At 35.8% G+C, this 25628-nt stretch overlaps 1 protein-coding gene across 2 annotated transcripts in view; it reads left to right on the top strand.

Annotated features, from left to right (window-relative positions):
* Nucleotides 1-25628, top strand: part of EML5 (EMAP like 5) — a 112538-nt gene that overhangs the window by 24635 nt on the left and 62275 nt on the right. For both annotated transcript variants that reach the window (XM_054067287.1, XM_054067286.1), the window contains exons 5-13: nucleotides 773-958; nucleotides 9946-10081; nucleotides 12474-12675; nucleotides 13761-13898; nucleotides 14712-14968; nucleotides 17738-17950; nucleotides 19707-19874; nucleotides 21727-21833; nucleotides 22221-22339. In XM_054067287.1, coding sequence (XP_053923262.1) covers nucleotides 773-958; nucleotides 9946-10081; nucleotides 12474-12675; nucleotides 13761-13898; nucleotides 14712-14968; nucleotides 17738-17950; nucleotides 19707-19874; nucleotides 21727-21833; nucleotides 22221-22339 — 1526 coding nt within the window. The remainder of the gene's footprint in view (nucleotides 1-772; nucleotides 959-9945; nucleotides 10082-12473; nucleotides 12676-13760; nucleotides 13899-14711; nucleotides 14969-17737; nucleotides 17951-19706; nucleotides 19875-21726; nucleotides 21834-22220; nucleotides 22340-25628) is intronic.

Here is a 25628-nt window from a genome sequence, read left to right as displayed (position 1 = left end):
TAATGACATAAATGCTCTCACATTTTCCACTGGATTACTCTGGCAATTTGGTGACTTTCCGCTGCATGTTTACATGCACAGGAGAGTTTGAAGGGAATATGTAAGCGTTGCATGTTTGCAGAGATATCAGAAACCAAAGCATAGCTGGATATGTGGTTGGCCAGTGTTGTGCTCTGACAGGAGACTTTGTCTGTCTTCAGTTGAGGAGTCGTTAGTACATATTGGGTTGCCTAGATGGAAATTCACTCTTGTGATTGCTGTAATCACATGCTGTTTATTACAAAGTTCTCAAAAAAGTCCTCTTAGGTGGCTGCTTTGCATAATCAGTGTTTCTGATGAAAAGGGGTAAGACTGTAATAAAACCATCTGCTTTCAAACAGAGCAAATAGCAACCTTTTCAGAAATTTACCTACTTACAAATGCAGCATTTGCAAAGTCTTACATCAAAGAAAGATCAAATAAATTTACTGTGGAATGCTTTCAAAAAAGACTGAAAATGCAACTGACTCAAAAATTATAATTTGAAAGAATTTCAGTTTGATTTAATACTGATACCCTGAAACTGCTTCCCAGCTAGTCTGCTATGCTGATTTTAAGGAACGATTAAGTTAGTTAAAATAAAAAAGTTGTTAAACAACTGGAGAACTAAAGCAGAGAAAAGGGTAAGAATGATGATGTCTTTTGGAGGTAAGGTATTTCTCGTTCAGGTGTGCATGTTAAATGATAGGATATTGATGAAATATCAATCTTTCTAAATCACTTTATATTGCAGTTCTGGAGCTTGTGTGGCAATTCATTGACACCAAAACGTGGTGTTTTTGGCAAAACTGGTGATCTCCAAACTATATTGTGCCTAGCCTGTGCAAGGGATGAGGTGACATATTCTGGTGCACTGAATGGAGATATATATGTATGGAAAGGAATCAACCTTGTACGGACGATACAGGGAGCACATGCTGTAAGTATGTCTCTTTAAATTATTATAAAATGTTAAATAGATTTCTGTAGAGCTGGAAAGGGCAGTGCAAGATCATCTGGTCTGTGTTCCTAAACAATTTCAATGGTAGAGATTCAGTATGTCTAATTTGAATTGGTTTTTTTTTCCTCTCCTTTCCTTCTGTTGCTTAAGACAACTGTTATGGTAGAAAGTGAGTGCTTGATTGAGAAATGCATTTAGGTGTCTGTCTATGTAGTGTCTCCTGTTATCATTGATGAGGGACTTAGTAATCAATAGAGCCTGGAATGCATTAATACATACGCCTTGTGTAAGCGTGTATTAGTCTGTTCAGTTTCCTACATGTGGACATCTATAATGACATTTTATATACCTGAGTTGAGTATATAACTGCCTCTGCCAAAGAACATGGCTCTGCTTTATCCGACTTTATTTTGTGGATGTCAGATTAATCCAAAAACTCTCAGAAGGCCTGGACTCCTGTATTTAGGCAATTGGTGTTGAAACAAAGAAACAGGTCCTCAGAGAGACCAGGGATTTGGACTAGAAGCTCTCTTGAGTTTTCCTTCAGCCTCAGCTCTTCTGTTGTTCAATGAATTGAGTCCTACAGGCTGATTGTCTGATAGCTCTCTAGAGTCCATTGATTCTATGAACTGTAATGTCAGCCCAAACACCTAGCTCCTCAGTCACTCTTTATTGTCCTATGTTTCTTCTGCCTTTGATGATACTCATTCAGCTTTTTAGGACAGTCTACAGCCTTGAAAAGTGAAGACATATCAGTGAAAGTTTAATAAAATTTTTCAAAAGTGCTTGGTAAGATTTTCTTTTAATGGAAGTGTTTAATGCAACTATGAAGTAGTTATATTTTTGCTACATAAAGGTTTCATTGCATTTTGCGTGTTCTTTCAAACCATATGGTTTTGTGATTAAAGTAGGCAGGAAGAACCCACATAGTCATTTATAGTCTCGTTTATGTATGCCAGACTGAGAGTTATCATTTCTGCTCACGATAGTAAGTCATATACGGTAATACAATGCGAAATTCAGTTTCTAGCTTGCCCAAGTATCACTTTATAGACAAAACCAATTGATTTCTGTTTTTTTTTTAACGTACTAGGCATGAAACTGCTAAGGTAACATTATGAAGCTCTATTATCTGCTGCGTGAAGGTTGATTTTCATTTCAGAAAGCATTGCGATTTTTAGATAATACTTGAAGTTCCCTTACTAACAATTTAAAATAGTGTGAAAATACAAGCATATAAGTTCCTATATTGCAGCTTCAAAATTCTAGGTAAAAATCAGTGATAACTAATTTTTTTGTTATAAATAAATATATATGTTTGCTGTAAGTGGCAGTATTGAACTGGATGGGATGATGGATTTTTCTGAAGTATTAAAATCACTCTTCATGGTTTGATCACATAGAATGTAGGGGACAAAGTGGTGAATGGTATTTATGTGGAAGAGATTGCAGTCTATGGTAAGGAGAGTCTTGGTTTACTGATGATTTAAAAATGTACATTCAGGACAGTTGCAGCTTGTTGGATTACTAATGATTTAAAAGTGACTGGACTGCTTATTCAGACAGCTGTATAATGACAGTGTATCTGATTATGAATACAAATAAAGTTACAAAGAGCATAAGTGTGGGAGACATGTCCTGGAGTATATTCTGCATTTGAGATGTCTTTGTAGACATACGAGTGTGTGTATATATAAAAAATACACATATACACACACACATGCGTATCCTCCTGTATCTATCTATAGATATATTAAAAGTATTCAAAAAGGCTTGAATTACAAACCAAGAAGTATGAGGGATATTTTAGCCTTCAGATAGTATCTGATTCTTGCTCTGTATCTTCAGATCTGGCTATAGAGTTCAATAGTGTTCTATTATATTCTATTCTATGTTTTCCTAAGGTGATGTGGATATTTAATTTTTGATGTTGTAGTTAGTGAAATGAAAGTTTTAAAATGCTTGTAATGCACGTGCAGACCTGGATTCCAAGAGGAAAGAACGCACTTGGTCTCCTGTCCAAAGCTCGTCAGGAAATTCCCCTGGCCCCCATCCTATTCAGTGCCATAGGAGACACCTGTCCTGTATGTTCACTTTTTTTTTCTTGGAATATTGAGAATTGTGACAGTTTATATCTCAGAATAATGTAGTGCATTTCAGCTGTTTCAGTGTGAAATGACCCAACTGATTAACATAGGATGATGAGAGCTTGTTGCTCGATTACCTAACGTGCTGTGTCAGCTCTTTGTTGACCACAAGGTCAAATTTGAAGTGTTTTGCTCCTTATCTTCAGTAGCATCAGTGGACAGAGACCAGGTGACCTTACAGTAGTTCTCATCTAGCCTTCTATTTTTGGCTCTGTCCTTTAGGCTCAATGGAATTGTACCTTGCTGTACTGAATATTAAGCAGGACCACTAGTCCATGGCTTTTGAATTAATTTTCACAAAGATTAGAGTCACTACAAATCTCAACAATTTCAGGATAAAAAAAACCCCGATCTCTTCTGGGAGCATACTTTCCAACAAAATTAAACCTTATTTTTCAATAAAAATGTTACCTTAAAGGATAATAGTTGTCAAACTATTGTAAGCATAGAATTTAGCAGCTTGGAATGAGTGCCTCTTCAACCATACTAAGCTACTATTTTACAGTTATTTTGTACTTAATTTTATAAATCATATCCTCCTCACCCTTTCTTTTAAAAGAAAATGCAGGTGTAAGTGATAACATTTGTGATGTGTATCTTTTTAAAAGCACGGGGTACATAGTAGGGAATTGATAGAAATCGGTAGAATTGGAGTTGCCTTCCCTGCATGCCTGTTTGTCATTGTGCATCATTACTCCTCAACAGGCTTGAATTAAACTGAAAGTTCATCCAAGGAAAACATGTCTCATTTTTTGAATAAAGCACCACGGGCTCCTTTCTTGCAGTATAAACAGTAGGTGTCTGAGATGAAGGAAGCGTGTTCTAAAGCACGTTAATGATGTGCGAATATAATCCAACCAGCCAGCAATGTTCTTCATTCATATAGAAAATGTGTTCTTTTCAAAGGTTGGCTATCTTTGTTACAGTTACCCTAACTAAACAGTAATTTTGTATTTTAGGAGTCATTCAATGTGAAAAATAAACCATGATGTCCCAGTATAAGCAAGGAAGAAAACAGATAGCAACTTTAACACTAGAAAGCAAAATAAGAATTCACAGCTAAACCAGATTATCTGTCTTCTGCCACAGCAATTCTAAGAACTGTAGACAAAGGAAAGAAGAGTTTCCAACAGATTCCTATCTGAGTTTGAGTGGAATCAAAAAGTTGAAAGCAAGTAGGTTGAGATGACTGGAGAATTAGTGGAAGACGACTGGAGTGTTCGATTAAATTTAGAAGTAGGAACGAAAAGTAGGAAAATATGGAAATAAGCAGGAGTTAAGAGTGAAGTTGCAGAGTTCATGTGCAGGGAGCACTGGATGGCAGTGGGAAACCCAAATTTTAGTTTTGCTGATCTCTCCTGAATAATAATACTAATAATGAAAGTTTTGAAAGGGAGAAAGAAAACAGCAACTTGAAAGCATATTTAAGTTCATTTTCACTGGTAGTACTTGAGGAAGTTACTGTAGGCAGTGCACCTGATTCTGGAAAGTTAATATACACCTTGAGTCTTGTTTTTGTACCAGTGCAAAGAACAGACTGTAGATTCTTCTATTTATTTTATTATCTTACATGTTCTAAATTCAAGGTTGTCCACAACTATTAAGATACATATGCAAGATGTTACTTGGGTATTAAAACTAAATACTATACTTATTTAAAAACATTGTATGTTTTAAAGATTCTTGTGTGCTATGCCTTTGTCTTGCATAGTAAATGTACATAAGATGCTTTCTCAGGAGCTAAATAATTTATTTTCAGATAGTCTTTCAGAGGTGCACATTAAAGTTGTGTGGATTGATGTCAGAAACTGAGGTTAAATAACAGGCTCGAGGTTAAATAACAGGTACTCTGTTAAAACTATTGCACGACTATGTCAGTTGGCTGAATACTAATTAAATATAGATGGAAACAATATAATGAACTTAAATGAATGGTTTTAAGCTGGTGTCATGTACCAACCCAGTAAGTCATGCAGTATTTTTGTTCTGCTGCTTAGGCTAGTCATGCATTTGAAAGGTAACCGTCCACTTATTGCAGCCAATGAGAGGTGTAGAGGCAACTATTTGGTTTTTTTAATAGCAATATGTGTGGTTTTTAACTATTTTGTGAGTGATATAGGAAGACTAATTTCACAGTACTGACTCTCCACTGTAAACTTACTGACACCAACCTCAAACGTTTTCAATCCATTTCCTTCCAATGCAGTATATGTTGGGAGAGACAATATCTTAGAATAAGTGTCCAACATCTGTGTTGTTCTACATGTTGGTATTTATTTCCTGAATTGACCTACACCATGTTTGCAGGAATCAGATTGGAGCCACCTTTCTCAAAGGGGGAGGAGGGTCTTTGCTCAGGATCTTGCAGGGCTCATTGATAGAGCTTTGAAGAAGGGGGAGAGGAATAGTATCAGGCTTGCCTATGACAAGCTGTGGGAGGACACACAGTGGTTGAAGGGATGGGTTGCCAGTATGGGCCTTCCACTTGCTGCCTGGGGGCATGCTGGGGATGACAAAGAACAGTTGAAGTCCTGTGGAGGTGAGCAGGGGGCTCCTGAGGTAGTAGGTGCTAACAAGCAAACTTCTGCAGAACACCTTAAAAGAAATAAGGGGTCTTCAACTAAGAAGGCAATGCAGCCAACAGCCCAGCTGAAGTGCCTCTATACAAATGTATGATGCCTGGGCAATAAACAGGAAGAGCTGGAAGCTACCATGCTACTAGAAAGATATGATCTGGTTGCCATCACTGAAACTTGGTGGAACAAATCCCATGACTGGAGTGTGGCTGTCAGTGGCTACAGGTGGTTCAGAAGGGACAGACCAGGAAGGAGGGGTGGAGGCGTTGCCCTCTATATCAGGAAATGGATAGAATGTGAAGAGCTGTCTTTGAAGAGTAGCCACAAACAGGTTGAAAGCTTGTGGGTCAGAATAAAAGACTGAGGCAGCAAAAGGAACCTTGTGGTTCGTGTATACTACAGGCCACCTGATCAAGGAGAGCCTACCGATGAATCCTTCTTTTTCCAGCTACAGGAAGCTTCATGCTTGCAAGCTCTCATCATACTGGGGGACTTCAACCATGCTGACAAATGCTGGAAAAATAGCACGGCAAGCTGCAGGCAGTCCAGGGGACTTCTAGAGTGCATTGCAGCCTGGGCACTGGTGGAGTTAAGGTCCTGAGGGATATAGGACAGGTGAGGAGTATAGTCAGGACCCTAAATTTCAGGAAAGCAGACTTCCAGCTCTTCAAGGAGTTAGTTAGTAGGAACCCCTGGGATGTGGTCTCCAGGGACAAGGGAGTAGAACAGAGCTGGCAAATATTTAAGGATGCTTTCCGTAAAGGGTCTAGAGGAGGACTACAAAGATGATCAGAGGGCTGGAGCACCTCCCATACAAGGACAGGCTGAGAGAGTTGGGCTTGTTCAGCTTGGGGAAGAGAAAGCTCCAAGGAGATCTTGTAGTGACATTCCAGTCCCTGAAGGGGCTACAAGAAAGCTGGGGAGGGACTTTTTACAAAGGCATGCAGTGAGAGGACTATGGGCAATGGGTATAAATTGGAGAGGGGAGGATTTAGACTAGACATTGGAAATTCTTCACAATGAGGGTGAGGCGCTGGCACACGTTGCCCAGGGGAGCTGCGGATGCCCCATCCCTGGAGGTATTCAAGGCCAGTTTGGATGAGGCCTTGAGCAGCCTGATCTAGCGGGACGTGTCCCTGCCCATGACAGGGGGTGGAATTAGATGATCTTTAAGGTACCTTTCAAAGCCAAAAATTAAAAAAAAATTTAAAAAATATTGTATCTAGAAGTAAAAAGAAGGTGCTGGCATTTTTATTGAACTGGCAAAATGTCTCTGTTCTCCGTACTGCTCAGTAGTTTGTTGCTTTTGAAGTTTTCGTATGATCTTTCAAGCTCACTCCTAATTATAATTATTTCAGTCATGTGTTCTAGGAATTGCATAGTTAGAGTTAGTTTGGTGGATTTTATAAGAACGACTGCATTTGGATAAACTAACACTTGATTTTTGTCCAATGAAGGCAGGATGGGTGCAGCAGCAGCAGAAAATCTGAGACTACCTCCATATTGGAAGCTTCTTGGATAGAAGCAGTGGCAGAATATTCATGCAGTAGAGACCATCTTTGTCAAGGTGTTCTTGTACTTCTCCAACTTTCAGCTATTGTTTCTGAAAGATCTGGGCATTTATTTCTTTCTTTGCTCTCATTCAACTTTTTTTTTTTTTAAATTTGAGGGAACACAGATGTGATACCAGCTGATTATACTGGAAAAATAGGAAATACTATGCATTCTGACAAAAATGCTAATCAGTCTAAGATATTATTTCCTGAATTTTCACATGTATAGGAAAGGTAGTGAAAAATTTGTAACAGACAAGTGCAGTCTGTATGTAAAACTTTGTAACTTTTAAGATAGAGGACCACGATCTATAGCTTTTATTTTGATTCAGGAGCAAAATCGGTCTTTATTGCTCACATTTTTCCATTGAATCACACAAACTCAATGCAGTTGTTTGCCTCTTGTTATTGTTAGAAGGCTACTTACCATCAAGAGTCAAATCACATTAATGAAAATTTCAGTCTGAAGGATTAAGAGAAGAATGAAAATTCCAAAGTTGATTTGCATTAACAATCTTCACAGTTTCTGAAAAGATTTAGTTGAAGAATTATGAGTGACCAAGCTACTAGAGTATTGAATCTGTCTTTTCGCTAGTAAGTGCAGGCCTGACAATTAAATGAAGAGCGGCTAAGCTCAGCTTCCTCCATTAGGTACTTTTTTCTAGTTTTCACCTAGTTCTTCTGTTCCAGTGGCACTTAGACTGAAATGACAATGTCCTATTGCATTTCAAGAGACTGAGCAAGCACAACATCTGACAAATCTCCTTGACAACCACTGTGTCCTTTACAAGATGAGGATGTTCTGTGAAATGGAAAACAGATTAATCCTGGATCTACTTGATCTTATCTTCAGAACGTTCAGCCAGCTTCCCACATCACCAAATGTCTAATTCTTTTTTTAATGCTAATTAAATCATGGATTTTTGAAGGAATTAATTAAAGAGAATAATCCTGTTATCAAGATTACATTCCAAAAAGAGCTTTAAAAGATTCAAATATGCCAGAACTTGGGCAGAATTAAGTGTATGGTGCAAAACAAGCCAAAATTCTGCTAGCCATATATTTGCTCAATGACACTTAAAGGTTAATGCAGTAATACAGACAGACACACAGAGAAACAAATACAGTTTGGGTTGTATTTTCAAAAGTCTCTAGACTCCTAAAGAAACAGAAAGAGGATTTTCAGAATGTTAGAGTTAATGGGGGTTAGAAATCTAATCTCCTTATGAATTAAACATTCCAGTATGTTTCTGTTTAGGCACATACTCCTGAAAATGTAGATTGTCTTAGAAGTCTGTATGCTGAGGATGGACATGACATGTCAAAAAATTTGAGTTCTGGTACTGTGGGCTTTCAGTTTTGATTATCACTTGACAGACTAGTAGTAATATGCCTTTTTTTGTGAAATGTGAGAGATTCCTTTTTTACCTGATGCTAGAGAAGCAAACACAGGCCATGTTTCATTATGATCCGTCCATTACGACATTTTCATTAGTCATAATTTAAGAAGAAAAAACAACTTGGTATGAGCAAATAGTCATGAGTACCTGAGAATTCTCACAAGCCACAACACTGGATGCTAGTTTGTCCTGTAAGCATACAGCTTTATTTCCCCCCCAAAAGCCAACCTCTCCTTTGCAAATTGCTTTCACTTTTGAGGTTAATGTGCTTCATTACTGTAAAATCCAAACAAACTGAAGAAACTATTGGAACTTTACATTTACTTCTTCACCAAACTAAAATTTCAGAACAATGGTATGGAAGATATATGTGTGTTGTTGGCTGTTCTACCTTCTTTTGGAGAGGAGTCAGAGTGACAGATTTTCCCTTCTGTCATTTTTAATGCTTTCCTGTTTTCTACTGTCGTAGCCAAATATTAAATATTTTCAATGAATACAGAGATTTTTTTAACTTCTCATAGACTTTCAATAGCTTTGCTTACTGCAGTGCTTGAGATTCTTCTGAAAATAAAACTAGTGAGTTGTGTAAGTACTTAAAGTGTGTAAGCTATTTAGTTAATATGTCGTTTACCTCAAGTATAATGGCTATGTGCATATAGTATCTTTATTTTAATAATAGATATATCATCCTTGCCTCTTAGTTACCCTGAAGAAAACATGTATCAAAGTTAAAGGAAGTGCATTAGGTTTTGTTTCAAATAAGAGCTTACATTATGTATTTTTAACTGGTGTAAAGTCATCACTGTTTTTCTTACATTTTGCTTCTAAAGCTTTCCTTTTTACATCAGTCTTCTTTGGCTTAACATGTAAAAAATCCCAGATGTGCTTTTTTTCTGGTTGCATAGAAGCTGAATAATAGCAGCAAAGGAAATCAATGTGGAAATCTTCCTGCTGACATTTGCTAGAGTTGGACTGGGACCTAGAGGGTATGGAACTAAACTCTTTCTAGGGATAAGAAGCAGCATCACTACGATCGTCATCATCAGGATGAAAGTAGTATTGCAACAATTCTCTTACCTTACTGTTTGTCTCTTAATGTAAATTCTGCTTGTTATGGATTTGTTTCCTGACTCTCTCATATTCCAAACTTGTATTAGTTACATACATTTATGCTATTTTCAACAGTATAACAGGAAGACAAATCAATACCAACGTGGATAAGAGTGCCACTTTCCATATTGGTGTCTCTAATCTGTGTATACCACTAAAATAACTTTCTTCTGTCTTTAGGCAGGGATTTTCAGCATGAATGCCTGTGAAGAGGGCTTTGCCACTGGTGGCAGGGACGGCTGTGTTCGCTTGTGGGACTTAAATTTTAAACCGATTACTGTGATTGATCTCAGGGAAACAGACCAGGGATATAAAGGTAAAGTGAAGTTTGTCACTTTTGATATACCAGTAAGGTAGGACATTTATCAGTGTTTTGAACAAGAAAAGACTTTAAAAAACCAAAAAGTTTAGTTTACGTGTGTTACTGTGAACTGTTTGCTAGAAAAGAAATTTGATCATGCCCATTACTATGAAGGTCACGTAGTCCTTCGAAGTTACTGTAAAACTTGCTGTTACCTCGTAGATACAGAGATTTAACTTTTTTTTGCTTTTAAACCAATTAAATGCACATCTTTTCTGTAGTGCAGCAGTTTTTAACAAGGAACGGGAGTGCTTTAAGAGAACTTAGGCAGTGAGATCTATGATGTAAAAAAGCAGAGCCCAGAAATTGCATTTGCTAGTTATCCAAGTTTTCATAAAAGTTGTGGAAGTAACCTACAGTTCTTTAGTACTTAGTATGCTGCTGACATGTGCCTCTGACTTCAATTACAGTTTATGTCATGCTAAATTTTACATCAAGCAATCTGTAGCATGTTTTGTCAGTGTCTAGATTTTGTTGTAGTAATTCAGGAAGAGAATACCAACATGTACTTAAACACTAATGTCACTTACAATACTGCTTTTGTTGGCATTTGATTTTCTTTGCTGACAGTCACTCATTATTTACTAGTATCTTGCCAAGAATTTGACAGTGTGTTAGGATGTCTGATGGCAATCACGTACTCAGGGTCAATAAATAACTGATTAAAAGTTAAATCTTTATATTCTGTAATTGACTTGGCATTCCCACCAAGTTTGTGAAATACTGCAACAAGATGGAATACGTTACATTTTAAATGTCCTGCACTACAGTGACTCTGGTTTAAATTTAAATTTACTCAGCTGCTATTTCTCAGCCTTCTAATATCTAGTTGAAAGCTGTATTTTGTTCCCCATTGCATTCTTCCAAACTTGTTCTCCAGTCCAGATTGTCTCCTTTACTATTGCTATGAACTCGTTCAGTTCTTCTTGATCACTTGTGTGAACTCCATCCTCATCTTTTTGACTTATCAAATGTCCATGACATTTGAGAGTTGATAGTTTTTTTAAAATCCTATCTTGACTAAATTCAGTTTCCTGAATCTTTTCCCTTCAGTCTTACTGTATCCTTTTGAGGATTGCCTTTATGACACGTCCTTCTGCTCGTTTTCTTAATTGCATTTTTTAGTGCTCCTATACTTCTCATCTTGGTAGGTTTATTTGTGAACATGAACTCAAGTTCTATATCCCTGTGAGTGGATTGCAGAGCAATTGACTGTAGATCTATCTACAAGTAGTCAAATTGTTTTTCAAAATATCTCCTTCCACCATAAGAAGTACTAGCCTGCTAACCCACCCATTCACTGCTTCTGAGTCTTGCAATTTTTCTTCAATATAAATTTACTAATATAAGATTCTTCTTTTCCTTCTACATAGTTAAGAATATTTTTCAAAAGCACATCAGCTTGTACTGATACAATGTTCCTTTCTGTCATCTGATAGATGTAATTTTGTCTTACATATCTATCCAGAGTACTTTTTCAAAGATCATTCTTGAGCTACTCTCCACAAAAGTCAGTATTTAGGCATCTGCACCTGAATTTGGGGAAACCAAGCTGCACTATCAGAATGTAATAAATACAACTTCTTTTAAAATGTGCATATTTATAAAATTGGGCATATAAGACTGGGTTCACAGTGTACAACTGTCCTAATTTCCATGTTATTATTCCCAATCTTATCTATAAACAAGTTGCTTGCCCCCACTGTAAGCCTGGACGCTAATGCTGTTGTTAAAAATGCATGTTAAATTCCATCATAAACCCTTTTCATCTCTTTGTATGCTGTTTCAGTTTGATTTATTTTTGTTTTCTACTTAGTGGGAAAAATAATTTTAGATACTATTAAGATATTACAAAGGGGAAGCATCTCAGAAACAAGCTGGGGAGAATTTAGCTCTTAGGCTGTTTTGAATGGAATGCATGTTCCAATAATGCTTTTGTCAGTTACATAATTTAGGTTCATCTAGCTAGTACTAAGGCCCATGACTTGATCAGAAATTAGGATTTATATTGTTTGCTACCTTTGTTGAAATTTAAAGACATTAAATGAATAATTTTAGATGCAAATGTCAGTATGATCTTTCTTTGTCAGAGATCTTGTAATGCAGGAATTGGCTACATGGCCTTTATGTGTAAGGCTCACATTTTATTTTAGAATTTCTGTAATATTTTACTAAGCTTTAGAAGTTAATGTTCCAAGATCAGTATGTGTCATACGGAATAGATAAAGGGAATAAATTAAGGAAAAAGAGAAGCTATATGGATACTTCTTGGTATTTGTCATGTGCTAAGTTACCTGAGTTTCATAAATTCTCAGGCTGTATGTCTCAGTAACAATCTCTCCTACAGGTCTGTCTGTGAGAAGCGTTTGCTGGAGAGGAGACCACATACTCGTTGGGACACAAGATAGTGAAATTTTTGAAATTGTGGTGCATGAACGTAATAAGCCTTTCCTGATAATGCAGGGGCACTGTGAAGGAGAGCTGTGGGCTTTGGCTGTACATCCTACAAAACCACTAGCAATGACTGGAAGTGATGATCGATCAGTCAGGTTAAATCTTGTTTGTTTGTTTAACTGTGTAGAGTTTTATACAAACAGCTCATTTTGTAGATAACCTAATTGAATTGTACACTCTTTAAAGACATTAAAACATGACACTGAAGTTCTTCTGAACCAGTTAAGTTATGCATGAAATTAGTGCTCTGCAGTAATGAAATACAGTAGAAAGGTGTATTTCACAAAAATTAAACCTGCAAAATGTGGACAAATCTCATTTGGCCTAACATTAAGCAGTCATACAAAAGTATCCTGCAAGTGTTTTCCTTTTTAGGAGTTATGTTAGGCATTCACAGGTTACAATTTAAAAAACTGTAATAAAAACTTTTTGCGCATACCATATTCACTTTTTTATATGCTGTCAATTAACATTTAGCTTGGGGTTTTCATTGTACTTAATGCATGTGTAGTAAATGGAACCTATATTTTGAGTAAATTTGGTAAATTACTCCTTCTTACAAGTTCATCTTTTTGTGTCAAAACCACCTTTTTTTCTTCTTTCTTAGAAATTAAATGTGTTAATTTTTTTTCAGTATCTTAAGTGTAACATGGTCAAGCAAAGCAGTAGTTGAATTATGAATATTAAAATAATGCTCTAGGATTCTAGATGTATCTTATAAATGATGTAATGTATCTTACTGTAAAAGCTTACATGTTATAGTATTGTCTAGTTAGGAGTAATGAATACTGCTGTGTTGGTAGGAAAGGTTACATTTACTGAGCAAAGTTTTTAATTGTTCTTTAATGTTCTTGGCTATAGTATTAAAGTAGTGGAATTTTCACAGACTAGTTTAGAAGTGTGTATTGTCATATGCTGTTATTGGTTTTGTAGCGAGAAAGTCAAACAAAATTAATATGCCTCTGCATTTTCTCATTAGATACTTTCTTTTTATTTTAGATGCAATAATGTTCTTTGTTCTATACAAAATTCAGGGTTTTGGCATAGATTTTCCTTGTGGAAAGTTATTCTGAAATAGGAGAGTACCATGTCTAGTGTCCTGCAGAAATAGCAGGCTTTATGCTATCTATGGCGCAACTACAAAACACTCCTTATGTTTGTAATTATTACTTCATCTTAGAATTTGGAGTTTAATAGACCATGCTCTGATTGCCCGGTGCAATATGGAGGAGCCCATTCGCTGTGCTGCAGTTAGCACTGATGGAATCCATCTCGCTCTTGGAATGAAGGATGGCTCTTTCACTGTGCTTCGGGTCAGGTATGTTGCAAAAATTTAAAACCAGATATTTTGTTAAGTTTTTCAGGCATGTGATGTAGTTGCTTTTATAGTTTGTATATGGACACTGTAGTGGCCCTAGACGAGATCACTTACATTTCTTTTTTAAATTACTGATCTTAAGGGTGCTCAGGTTTCTGAAATATGTTCACTACATGTGTTCGTGTTGTTCCATAACAGCACATTTGAAAAAGCATATTTGAAAAAATATATTTGCAAAGAATGGCAGTGTTACAAAAAGTGTTTTACTCTAGGTTTTAGCTTTATTAATTATTCTTGTATTCCAGTCCCCTATCACAGAGGGGGGTAGAACTGGGTGATCTTTAAGGTCCCTTCCAACCCAAACTATTCTATGATTCTATGATTAAGAAATAAATTTTCATTTTTTCCTAAATTGTTTCTGTGTGCTGGAATGCTGCTGTCAGCACATCATGCATTCAAAAGCAGTGCTGCCCTGTTGCTGTGTTCATCATAATTTTAAAGGGAAAATATGTTCTGTGTCTTATGTGAGTGAAGTTTTCTTCTGGTAAACGACCTGATTTTTTTTTAATTATTTACTTTTTTTTTGTGAACCCAGCTGGAACAGTTCATTTTGCAGCACCTTCTTGTGTGTCTCTTGCCTTCTCTTTTTTTTTGGTCATAAAGTCCTATCCAACTCTAGAAGTTTTGTGTTTGCACAAATGATAGTAAAGTTCACTTCATCATTTCATAGTTTTGTCTGTTTTTTAAAACTGGCAACTGGACAGAATGATAAGACTCTTCTATACTTATGACATGCTTTCTTTCATACTACAGAGATATGACTGAGGTTGTTCATATCAAAGACAGGAAAGAAGCTATTCATGAACTGAAATATTCACCAGATGGGAATTTCTTAGCTGTTGGTTCCAATGACAGCTCTGTGGATATATATGGTGTTGTTCAGCGATACAAGAAAGTTGGGGAATGTATTGGATCTCTAAGTTTCATCACCCATATGGATTGGTCTTCAGACAGTAAATACTTACAGACCAATGATGGCAATGGGAAGAGACTTTTTTACAGGATGCCAAGTAAGATTCCAAATTGCCTTTGTTGTATTTGTTGCTTATTACGGAAACCATATTTTGTAAAAACAGCCTAATACAGTACCTGCTTCAAAGCACTGGATTATAGAGCAATGTTTTTTGAAGTCTGCATAAATATTTGCTTTATTGGAATAAATACAGCATTTTCTGGCAAGTGCTTAAATATTTTTATCCTTATGCATCACAAAGGAGAATAAACATCTTTGCATGGTAGGGGTGCTAACTTATAATTTATTTTATTTCTGAAAATGAAATGTTTGCTCCTACTTTTTTAGAAAAAGAAAAAAAGAAAAATATTGCATTCAGATTGGATTTTGCAACAGCTTAATAGCTTTGTACTTATTGAGCTTCAATATTGAATGAATTGTCATTTACTTGTGCTGTAAGTTTTTCAAAATGTGTGCAAAAATCAGTATGTTGTGTCTCAGAAGAGTCATCTGGTTTTCTACAGCTGTGATTGCAGCAGAACTGAGGAATTTAATTTGAAAGAACTTTTACAGTAAGAAGATTTTAATAATCAGAATGCAGATTCTCTTGGTAGGGTAATTGGATTAGGTAACTATAGAGAAAATAGGAGTACCTGATATAAAGATGTCAAAATGTTAGGAATTAATCACTGGAAACAAAAGAAATATTGAAGATCTGTTACATATATGGTTCAATCATGCAACCTTAAAAATGAAGGAAAATATAATGAAATCTAGCTGGACAGTCTACTGATAATGCAAGCTCAGATGTGTTTTTTTCTCTTTTATGGCAAGGGACTATGATAGTAAAAATAGTGTATTACACAATATTAGAATACAGTTTTCAGATTCAAAGTTTGTGTTAACCCTATTATTTTGTGTCAATGCTGTCTTGAAAACTTGACTGAACCATTCCATAGTCTTGGAACAGTTTTCGTCAATACAATTCCCTATGCAGAAGACATATGCACATAGTATGTATATCTCAAAGCCTCAAATTTAAGTAGACCTAATTACAAAATACCAAGGGCAGTGTTTGTCACAAGGTTTGACTTGTTTCTTCTGTATGTGGGCACTCTATATGTGATACCATTCCATTTTTTCCCCACTGTTGCATTTGTAGTAAGTATTTAGTATCATCACCACATACTATATTGTCCCTTCATTATACGATATTTACGCTTTGCATTGTACATTACTCGTAGTTCTGTGGAGCTTTTAGTGACTCTTTGCTGAAGCATCCAACACATTCTATGTGCAAGTTTGATTTTTTTATTTTTGCACTGAAGGAAACAGAAGATATGGAAGAAGAAATAGTGAGAATTACACTGTAAACTGTAACAATGTACACACAAGAGGAGAAATTTGAAGTTATATAAGCAGCTTTCACCCTGGAGTTTCTTGATATATTACAATGTGGGATTGTGAAAGCTTGTTTATGAAAAAAACTTAGCGGAGTCAGTGAAGTTAGAGGAATCTCATAAATATTTTAAAATAATAATTGGAATCATATAGCACTTGAAACTCCACTATAAATGAGTAAGGAACTTAGAGTTGCCTAATAGGAGATCTGTAGGACTTTGTTATGGGTATAACCAGTATTAGTAGTCATTGTTTACATGGATTAGTGATTGAAAGAGATTACAATGTAAACTTTGTCAAAGAGTGTAGTTATTTGGTCAGAGCTGAAGGATCTTGAAACAGGGGACTTTGGTTGCTTTCCAGCTTTTTGGGGGGGCAGTACAGTAGTTAAACTTTTCCTCAAGGGTGGGTTGGTTTGTTTTTTTTTGTTTTCCTAAGTCTCCCTTTCTGTTTTATTTGCCATTTTGCTTTACCTTTTCTCTATGGCTTTTTGTCTTTAATCTGTTTATTCCAGTCCACTTGAGTTCTCCCTTGCATTATCTCTGTGTTGAAAACTTGCCTCCTTGCAGTATCTGATCCCTGTGACATCCTATCCCATTCCATCCCATCCCATCCCATCCCATCCCATCCCATCCCATCCCATCCCATCCCATCCCATCCCCTGCCATTAGTCAGAATCCTAGTGACAAGAAGAAAACAGAAAAAAACCCAGTCCAGTTCTCTTCAGTTTTGTTTCCACTGAAGACTGAGAAGTGAATTGTTGGCAGTGTCCTGCCGAGGTTCTGTGGCTGTGCACTCAGTCTGACTCACATCTTTTACATGTGCTTGCATTGTTCTGGTGTTGCTCTTGCACTCTGCTTCTGGCCATTCTTGAAGGCAGAGTATTTAGTATACTAAATGGATCTTTGGTCTGACTCCGTACTTAAGCTGTTATATGAAACCCTGTAGGACTGGAATGATCTTATACAGGTGTAGCTGATACAAAATAATGTAACAATGACCTAAGCATAAAATTGGTATTTTCTGTAATTTACAGTTGCTAGATCTAATTGTTCTTCAGTTTTTGCTGTAAATAATCCAGGTTTCTAGAACAATTCAACAAAAGAGTTTTTCCAAACTTTATCTTAGAATGGCTACATGTATATTTTGATAAACATTTAAAAATAACACAGCCTCCAGCAAATAATAAGAAATAACAATAAACTGTAAAGTACCAAACTCATTATCTTCCACTAAGTAGTTTTGAGAAACCTTACTACTGATACTGTTGGTCATAACAGAGAATATTAGATCCAGGACAATTTTAGAAGTAAGTTTTTATTTCAGTCTCATTTGGATTTGATTTCTGGAGAATCTTAAAAACTTTTACATTCTTTAAAATTGCAGCAGCGAATACTGAAAAGGAGCTCTTCATTTTTGTTCTTAGGTGGAAAAGAAGTAACAAACAAGGAGGAATTAAAAGGCATTCAGTGGGCATCATGGACCTGTGTTTCTGGTGTGGAAGTTAATGGAATCTGGCCTAAATATTCAGATATAAATGACATAAATTCTGTGGATGCAAATTTTATTGGGCAAGTTATGGTTACAGCTGATGATTATGGAATAGTAAAGCTCTTTCGATATCCATGTCTAAGAAAAGGTAGTACCTTTAAGTTCAATTATAAATGTGTATGTTCAATGTGTATGTTTGATTGTTCAAGAAAAAGGTTTTAGAAAACTGTTTTTTTTAAAAATATGTAATAGCCAGTATTTGTTCTTAGAAGTTTAGTTTAAGCTCAAAGGTGAGAATCAGTAATAGGCTGGTGTATTGACAACTGTAACAGTTACTTTATTTGCATTTTGAATAGGATAGCCAAAGGTTTTACATATAATTTGTTTCATAAAATAGTTCTCATTTTTTTCTTTTGATAAATTTCATGAGGTGATGTAATCTCTATGCTTTTGTAAGATACGTATGTTTAAGTATTTCATGTTGGTCTTCAAGTAGTTTTCTTCCTTCCTCTGGATCTCTGATGGAGACAAGAAACAAGAAAAAATAATTTTACTAAATGATTAGAGGCAAGAAATAAGTGAACAGTAAGTTGCTCCTGTAATCAGAGTATGCCACTTATGCATTTCAAGTTTTAAAACTTTTCCAATATAATTTTCCTCAAAATTTTACTAGCAATAAGGACAAATCTCATGTGAAGTTTTCAAAACTGAAGATTACTGTTCAGGACTGAGTGAACAGGGGAGAGATGTATTGTTTTAGACAAGAAGAGCTTCATTTTTTCAGAGCTGTTTGAAGAGCTTAATTCTAGACACCATTAAAGTTGAACTGTAACAAATGATAAGTAAAAGAGACCTTTGTGTTTAAGCTGGTAACATGATGATAACGACCAGAAAAAACTCGTGAAATGCTCTGTAGCTTTTAAGAAGAGTCCTCTTAACCTGAAAAGTTTCCTTCAAGTTCAAATCTCCAAGTTTTGAAAAGGGAAACAAAGAATTGCACCATTGCAGCATTGGAATTTGCAGCATTGCATGTTTAATGCTGGCTAGAACTGCACAATCTTTGTGATGGGTCTTAGGATATGTCTTCAAGCAATATGTGCCTAAAGCAGTGATTCTTTTTTTTTTTTTTTGTAAATGACTGATGTTTCTCTGTGGTCTTGTCAACTCTTTTTGTAAACTGTGGTAATAAAAACCATTTCATTTCAATCTTTCCAGTTTTATTTTTAAAGTGATAAGGTTCTTATTGGTAGCTGAGGTAAGCCAAAAATGCGTTCTAGAAAACAGTCTTCTGTCCATTTGAAGGAGGCTGAATTTGTTCCCTTTTTATCCTATTTTGCATTAGAATTATAGACACCCCCCCCAAAAAAGGCACAAGAGTCTGTATAATGGAGTGCTGTTAGGAACTTCTTTTATAGTAACTGATGGAAGGATTGTGTTGTAGCTATGTAGTAGTCAGTGAAAACGGTAACTTCATGTAGTTATATTACTACTGCTGCTGCTGCTACAACTACTAAAGGTGTGAGGATATGAATTGCTAGAAGCACTTAGCATTCTGACTGCACAAGCAGTGGGAACCAGTGCTGCAAGTACTCAATAGGGTTTTTTTCACAGAGCTAAGCATAAATCCTTTTAACGTTTAAATAACTGCATCTTTTCGATGTAGAAATAATAATTGGCAAAATCTTGGTTTGTACAAAAATAAAACAAAATGTAATACAATGCAATTTAAAAAAAAATTATTACATCTCTTACAGCACTATCATGTTTTATCTCTTTGTGTTTGACTTGTTCAAGATGACATATCATGGATTCCAAATTTTAAAGTTTATCTTAAAGACTTCCCTGTGGTGCTTCTAAAATATTTATTCCACATTTATTGAAAGAGATTTTTGTTCTTGTTCTAGGAGCAAAGTTTAAAAAGTATCTTGGTCATTCCGCTCATGTGACAAACGTCCGATGGTCGCATGATCACCAGTGGGTCGTTTCTATTGGGGGAGCTGATCATTCTGTCTTTCAGTGGAAATTTGTCCCTGACAGGAAATTGAAAGATTCTCTTCATATAGCACCCCAAGGTAAGTAGCTTATTAAAAACACAAGAGTAGGAGGAGGGGATGCTAAAAGAGAAGTAAAATGTTTTGATGCAAGTATAGAAGTAAATACTAAGAATTGTCAGTCTGCACAAAATAGTTTTTTAAGCTTTGCAGCTACCTGAAGTGCTTGATCACGTTGCCTATACTTGCCTCTACCTTGTGTGTTGTCTAGCAAGACTGTGGGAAAAAAATCACCACTGTGTCCCCTGTGCAAAGGGAAAATGTAAAAGTTTGGATCATAGATAGGAATTTATGAATTCTGTACGTATCATCCTTTACTAAATTGACAACAACGAAATAGCTAGGTGGTGGGTAAAAAAAAGCATGTACACTCATTTGATTAAAATTTTGAAGCATTTAGATGATAATGTAAGCATTATAATTGATTTTTTTTTAAGAAGACTCTAGGTGTTTAATATTGGGGAAAAAAAATGTAGGTGATGTTTCCTGCAGTGACTAGTACAGCAGTTACTCTTAACTCTCAATTTGAGTTTTCCCCAAATTAAACAATTAAAAATTAACAACTGCCTCACTTGGCAATGCCTAACAGAATTTAGAGAGTTATTTGGGGAAATAAGTATTAAGTGATAAGTGTTACAGTGAAATAGGTTGTTTCACCCTCTAATCGCTAAGTACAGATGAAGATTTATCAGTGTGGACTTGGCTAGTAGGTGAAGGAGCTGATTCAGTGCAGGCCACATCAGTGCCAAATGCAGAGGGAAGCAATTGTTCTCTTCATCTCCTTGATGAAACCTCCAAAAGGCCTTTAACTGGTTTGATCATTAATGGTATAAATTCATTTTTGACTCATTATTTCCCATGACTGAAATTTCTCATTAGCTACTGCTTCACAAGATAAAATTTCATTCTATTAAATGTTCCTGGAGGAACAAGTGTTCCTTGTTCCTGGAGACATAATCTTATTTCTGGCTATCTGACAGTATGTGCAAAGTACATCTGTTCTATCACTCTTTTGATAACTGTCCTGCTAATGGCTTTTCTAACTCTCTAATCTGCTACCTTTAGTGGTATTGTTTTTCTCTTGATCACTGATAAAAATATTAAGTAGCGTAGCTCCAAAGATTGCTGTTTATTGCATATTTCTAGAAACTTTTCTGACTGACTGGTGATTCTCTCTTAGCAATTACAATTGGAGATCTTTTAAAACCCACTTATGTTCTAGGCTGATTTTGTGTCTGGCTTCTTAATCAAAAAAATTCAGCCAGAGGTTGCAGAAAAATCAAAATGTATTATCATTTATCAGCCAGTACATTCTTTTCAATTTCCGCTGGAATGAAACTCTGTGCTACGACATTATGTGGCTTTCCCCAGATGAAAAAGGAAGGATTAACTGACTACTCTTTCTCCACAGTCACCCAAAATTTTACTACTTTCTTTCCAAATATGATTTTTTTTTCCCCCTAATATACCTGAAGAATTGCTGCTTATGTCAGTGGACCATGTAACCATATGTTTCTCTTTGGAGCCCGTTACTTCTCATTAACTTTCTATAAGTCTTAATTTCTTCTTTATACTCATTACTTCAATCTCTACTTTCTTCTTTTCCTCCTAACATTAGTGTTAAAATAATTCTAATGAGTAAAAACTAACTCGCTCCCAAAAACGAGCGAAAAAATTTAGCATACTTACAAGTTGGATTATTTCTACCATATCAGCAGAATTGATCCTGTCAGACTGTCAATTATTAGCAGTCCATGTTGTAGTTAATATAAGCATTGATTATCGAATCAGAAACATTGACCAGTTACTTCAAATACTTTCTGGTTTCTAGTTTAGATTGCTTCATTTTCTGTTTCTGTTTTCTTGGCGGTAGAGAGTCTGGTTGATTCTAATAGTGATGAATCAGATTCAGATCAGTCTGATGTTCCAGAGCTGGACTCTGAAATTGAACAAGAGACACAGATCACCTATCGTCGACAGGTAAAGATTTTAGTTTTAATGGCGGTTGGAATGCTTCCCAGAGTTTAAGTTGTTCTTCTATGGAGTCGTGTTGAAATCTGAAAATTGTGGAGATGGAAAGCTGGGCATGTACTAAACAAAAGCTTTAGAATTGTTATTTTCTGATGCATTCCATAATGTTAAGGCACAATAGAGGAGAAAAAAGTGATTACATGTGTTCCTAGCATGTTCTTATTAGAGTTTTGATTGTAATTTAAAAACTAGTTACACAATACAACAGCCAGCCGCAGTTATTGGAGATTTTATTCAATTATTTCAGTTCAACTTTTTTTTGTGGGTAATAACTGCAGCTGAATTCTCAGAAACATTTTTCTTAAGAGTCTCTTATATGTTTACTCTTTCTTAAAGGTTTACAAAGAAGATCTACCTCAGCTTAAAGAGCAATGCAAAGAAAAAAGAAAAAGCGCAGCTTCTAAGAGAAGAGAGCGAGCTCCAGGGAACAGTATAAGATTACATTTTGTGCATGGGTATGAAAACTAGGATTCTTTAAGATATACAAACAGACTGCTTGTGTTTTTTAGGTTGGTGTTTAATAATCTAATGAAAGATTTGTACACAGTTGCTTTGTGATTTACTGGTTTTATTTATTTCTGTAAAAATAAATTTACATTATAGTAATAGAAAGCGTTGGTACCAACCTAGACTAATTCTGAACATGAATCCTGAAGTTAATCTGCACTGAAACTTTAGCTGATACTTATTATTTGAATAGATGTGGCTAAATAGTAGATTTGGCCATCACCCTTATTTTTGAGTACCTGGAAACCAATATTCCTTTGGTGTATTACTTTGGAAGCTACTACAGAAATGTGGCGTTCTGTAGTAAGTGATGTTTCTATGAGTGTTTTATTAAAAAAATATATATAAGCTGTTAGTACCTAATTTGAAACAATTTCCATGTTCCTCTGTTTGTTTAGGCATTAAATTTAATTATTAATAGATCCTGTAAGTGTGTTAAAATTCAGTTTCACTCTCTTTTTGATGCTAATTTGGGTAACAAAATGGCTTTCAGATGCATCCTTGAAATCTTGTGATTTCATCTTTGGCAGCTTGGTAGGACAAAGATGTGGTGTTTTAAAGCCAACTGGCAGTAGATGTTACTACATTAGAATAATGATCAGAAATAAAAATTCCCTTTATACAAAGCAAAACAAAAGCCTTTACTAAATTAAGGCATTGGAAATCAGGTAATACTGTGTTTTCCATTCTAAAGACACCTCCTTGCAGCAATACAACTTCTTTTTTAGAGCTAACTAAATGCGCAGATAAGTTACTGCTGCTATCTGTCTTTATAATGACACTTAAACAATATTAGAAGGGCTCCACATAGAAAGCTTAATAAATTAATTGACTGAGAATAGTTAATCATTCAAATGAGCAATTTTGTCTGTAGAAGACATGGAGTCTGAGAACAGTTTTGAGAAAAATGACAACTGGGAAGCTTGGTACAGAATTGATTTTTTTATTTCCATTTTTGGCACTCCAGAATTCTCAGTTAAAGATTTTTATATCTGTGTACAAAATGCATTAAGATGTGTAGCTGTATGTAGTCTTTAAAATTTCATCTAAGAATCAAACCAAATGATCCTGAAGAAGATGTAGCACAAACAAGGGCCCTGGATCTTTGGGATTATTGTTATTTCCTTCACAACAGAAGTGAAGCTTGACCAGAATATCCAGGAATGACCAGAAGTAGAATGTCCAGTTGAGTTCTGTCTGGTTACCCAATGGGCATCAAGGAAACTAATGAAGAATCCATGCTGAACAACAGATTTTTCTCAGTGTCCAGGCTGTTAACTTTAAAGTGACCCACATCCAAGTGAGTAATAGGCATATTCTCTGATTCAGGAAGTCTGCTTTGCCTCGTCTTTCTTTAGCTGCAATGGAAATGTCTTGGATGTTCCTTGGAAGTGTAAAAAGCAGTGCTTTTTTGAACTAGGGAAATAGGAAGCTCTTTTTCCTTTCTTTGTTTTTGAGCACGCTGGTTTAGTGTTTTCAATTTGTCAACTGCCTTGAAAGATTAACTTTTAAAAATCTCTTCATATCCTGTAAAAATTTTTTTTAAACCTCTGCTTAATTCCTGTTTTGGAAGGAGGTAAAACTAATAATGCTGAATATGTGAGCTAGCCACAGACTAATATGGATGAGAAAACAACTCCTGCTAACAGGTTAATCTTTAAATGCATCTTTCTTTGAGAGGTCTGATGCAATCATGATCAGAAACGTTATTAAAGTAGTAGACTAGTTTGTTCTCTTTTTGTCTATTCTTGAATTTTCTTTCTTCCATGTCTTTGACAGCAGTGGTGGTTCGGAAACAAAAAGAATAAATCTTTTGAGATATTCAGAGGAATGCCTTTCTGAGACTAAACGTTTGTAATACTTTCTTTACGTGGACAGGGAATAAGGATGAAAATATAATACATATGTTCTTTATTCCCTCAAAGCTGTGGTGCTGATCTCGCAAGAATGATTTTTTTTTTTTTTAAATATTATTCAAAGGATTTAAGCAAAGTCTAGTTTAAGTTTCAGGATATTACTGGAGCTGACCTTATCATAAGATGACATGGGATTTATCATGCTTTTAAATGAGTCTTACGACATTTTGCATGGATTTTTTACCAGAGGACTACATATACCTACAAGTAACATCTGAAGGGAGTAGGCTGTGAGTGAGTCCTGTTGAGAAAACAGCACTGTCATGTGAAGATGTTAAAAAAAAATACATATCCCTACCTTAATATTAAAGACTGCGACCTTTTTATTTTATTTTGACATTGGGTTCTTCTGGAGATTTTTAGGGAAGGATTGCAGTACAATCAGAAATTTCCCATATATACTTTGAAGAGTAACATACAAATTTTGGAACACTTACAGCATCAGACATTTGACTCTTCCCAGAGAGGATACTGGTTGTGAAGTTGCCCCTTAGTTGTCTGTAGATGTGTAACTTGCCATCTGTGGGTAGTATTCAGCTTCAGATTAAAGAATTTAAAGTTGTGTGCCTAAAAGTAGGTGGTTTTATGTGCGTATTGAAACTTCCGTTAGTCAGTGGAAATCAGTAATCAGTGGAGCACGAGGAACCATTTGGCTCAAGTAAAACTGAACGCTGACTGGTTGGTCAGCTGAGTGGCCCTGCCTGCAAGTTCCATTGACTGTATTGAGTAGAACACTGTTGATTAAAATGTAGGTGTTAGGTATATTAACGGCTTTAAACTGGAAGGGAGAGGATTTAGATTAGACTTTAGGAAGAAATTCTTCACGATGGTGAGGCACTGGCACAGGTCGCCCAGGGAAGCTGTGGATTCCCCATTCCTGGAAGCGTTCAAGGCCTGGTTGGTTGGGGCCTTGGGCAGCCTGGGCTGGTGAGAGGTGTCCCTGCCCATGGCAGGAGAGTTTATCTATTGGGTCCCTTCCAACCCAAAACGTTCTATGATTCTATGATTCTATGATTCTATGATTCTATGATTCTATGATTCTATGATGTATTAACACACACGTGAGCACCTCTGTTTGCATGTCTTAATCTCAAACTGAATATGGTCCCTACGATTCATGACCTTGGTAACAGAATTTTTTTTGCCTGTGTAGCATTAAGATAGCTGTCTTTTGATCTGAAAGTTGCTATAATATTACCTTAAATCAGTACTGGACCGATAGTTTGATAAGCAGTTGCTGAAGACCACTTGAAAATATCAACTACTGTAGAATGCAGTGTTATATTTATTGTGTCTTGTTATATATTACCCAGTAATGATG

The sequence above is a fragment of the Cuculus canorus genome, chromosome 5, assembly GCF_017976375.1.
Source record: "Cuculus canorus isolate bCucCan1 chromosome 5, bCucCan1.pri, whole genome shotgun sequence".
NCBI lineage: Eukaryota > Metazoa > Chordata > Aves > Cuculiformes > Cuculidae > Cuculus > Cuculus canorus.
Note: the sequence above shows the minus strand (reverse complement) of the source record. Positions and strands in the feature narration are given on the sequence as shown.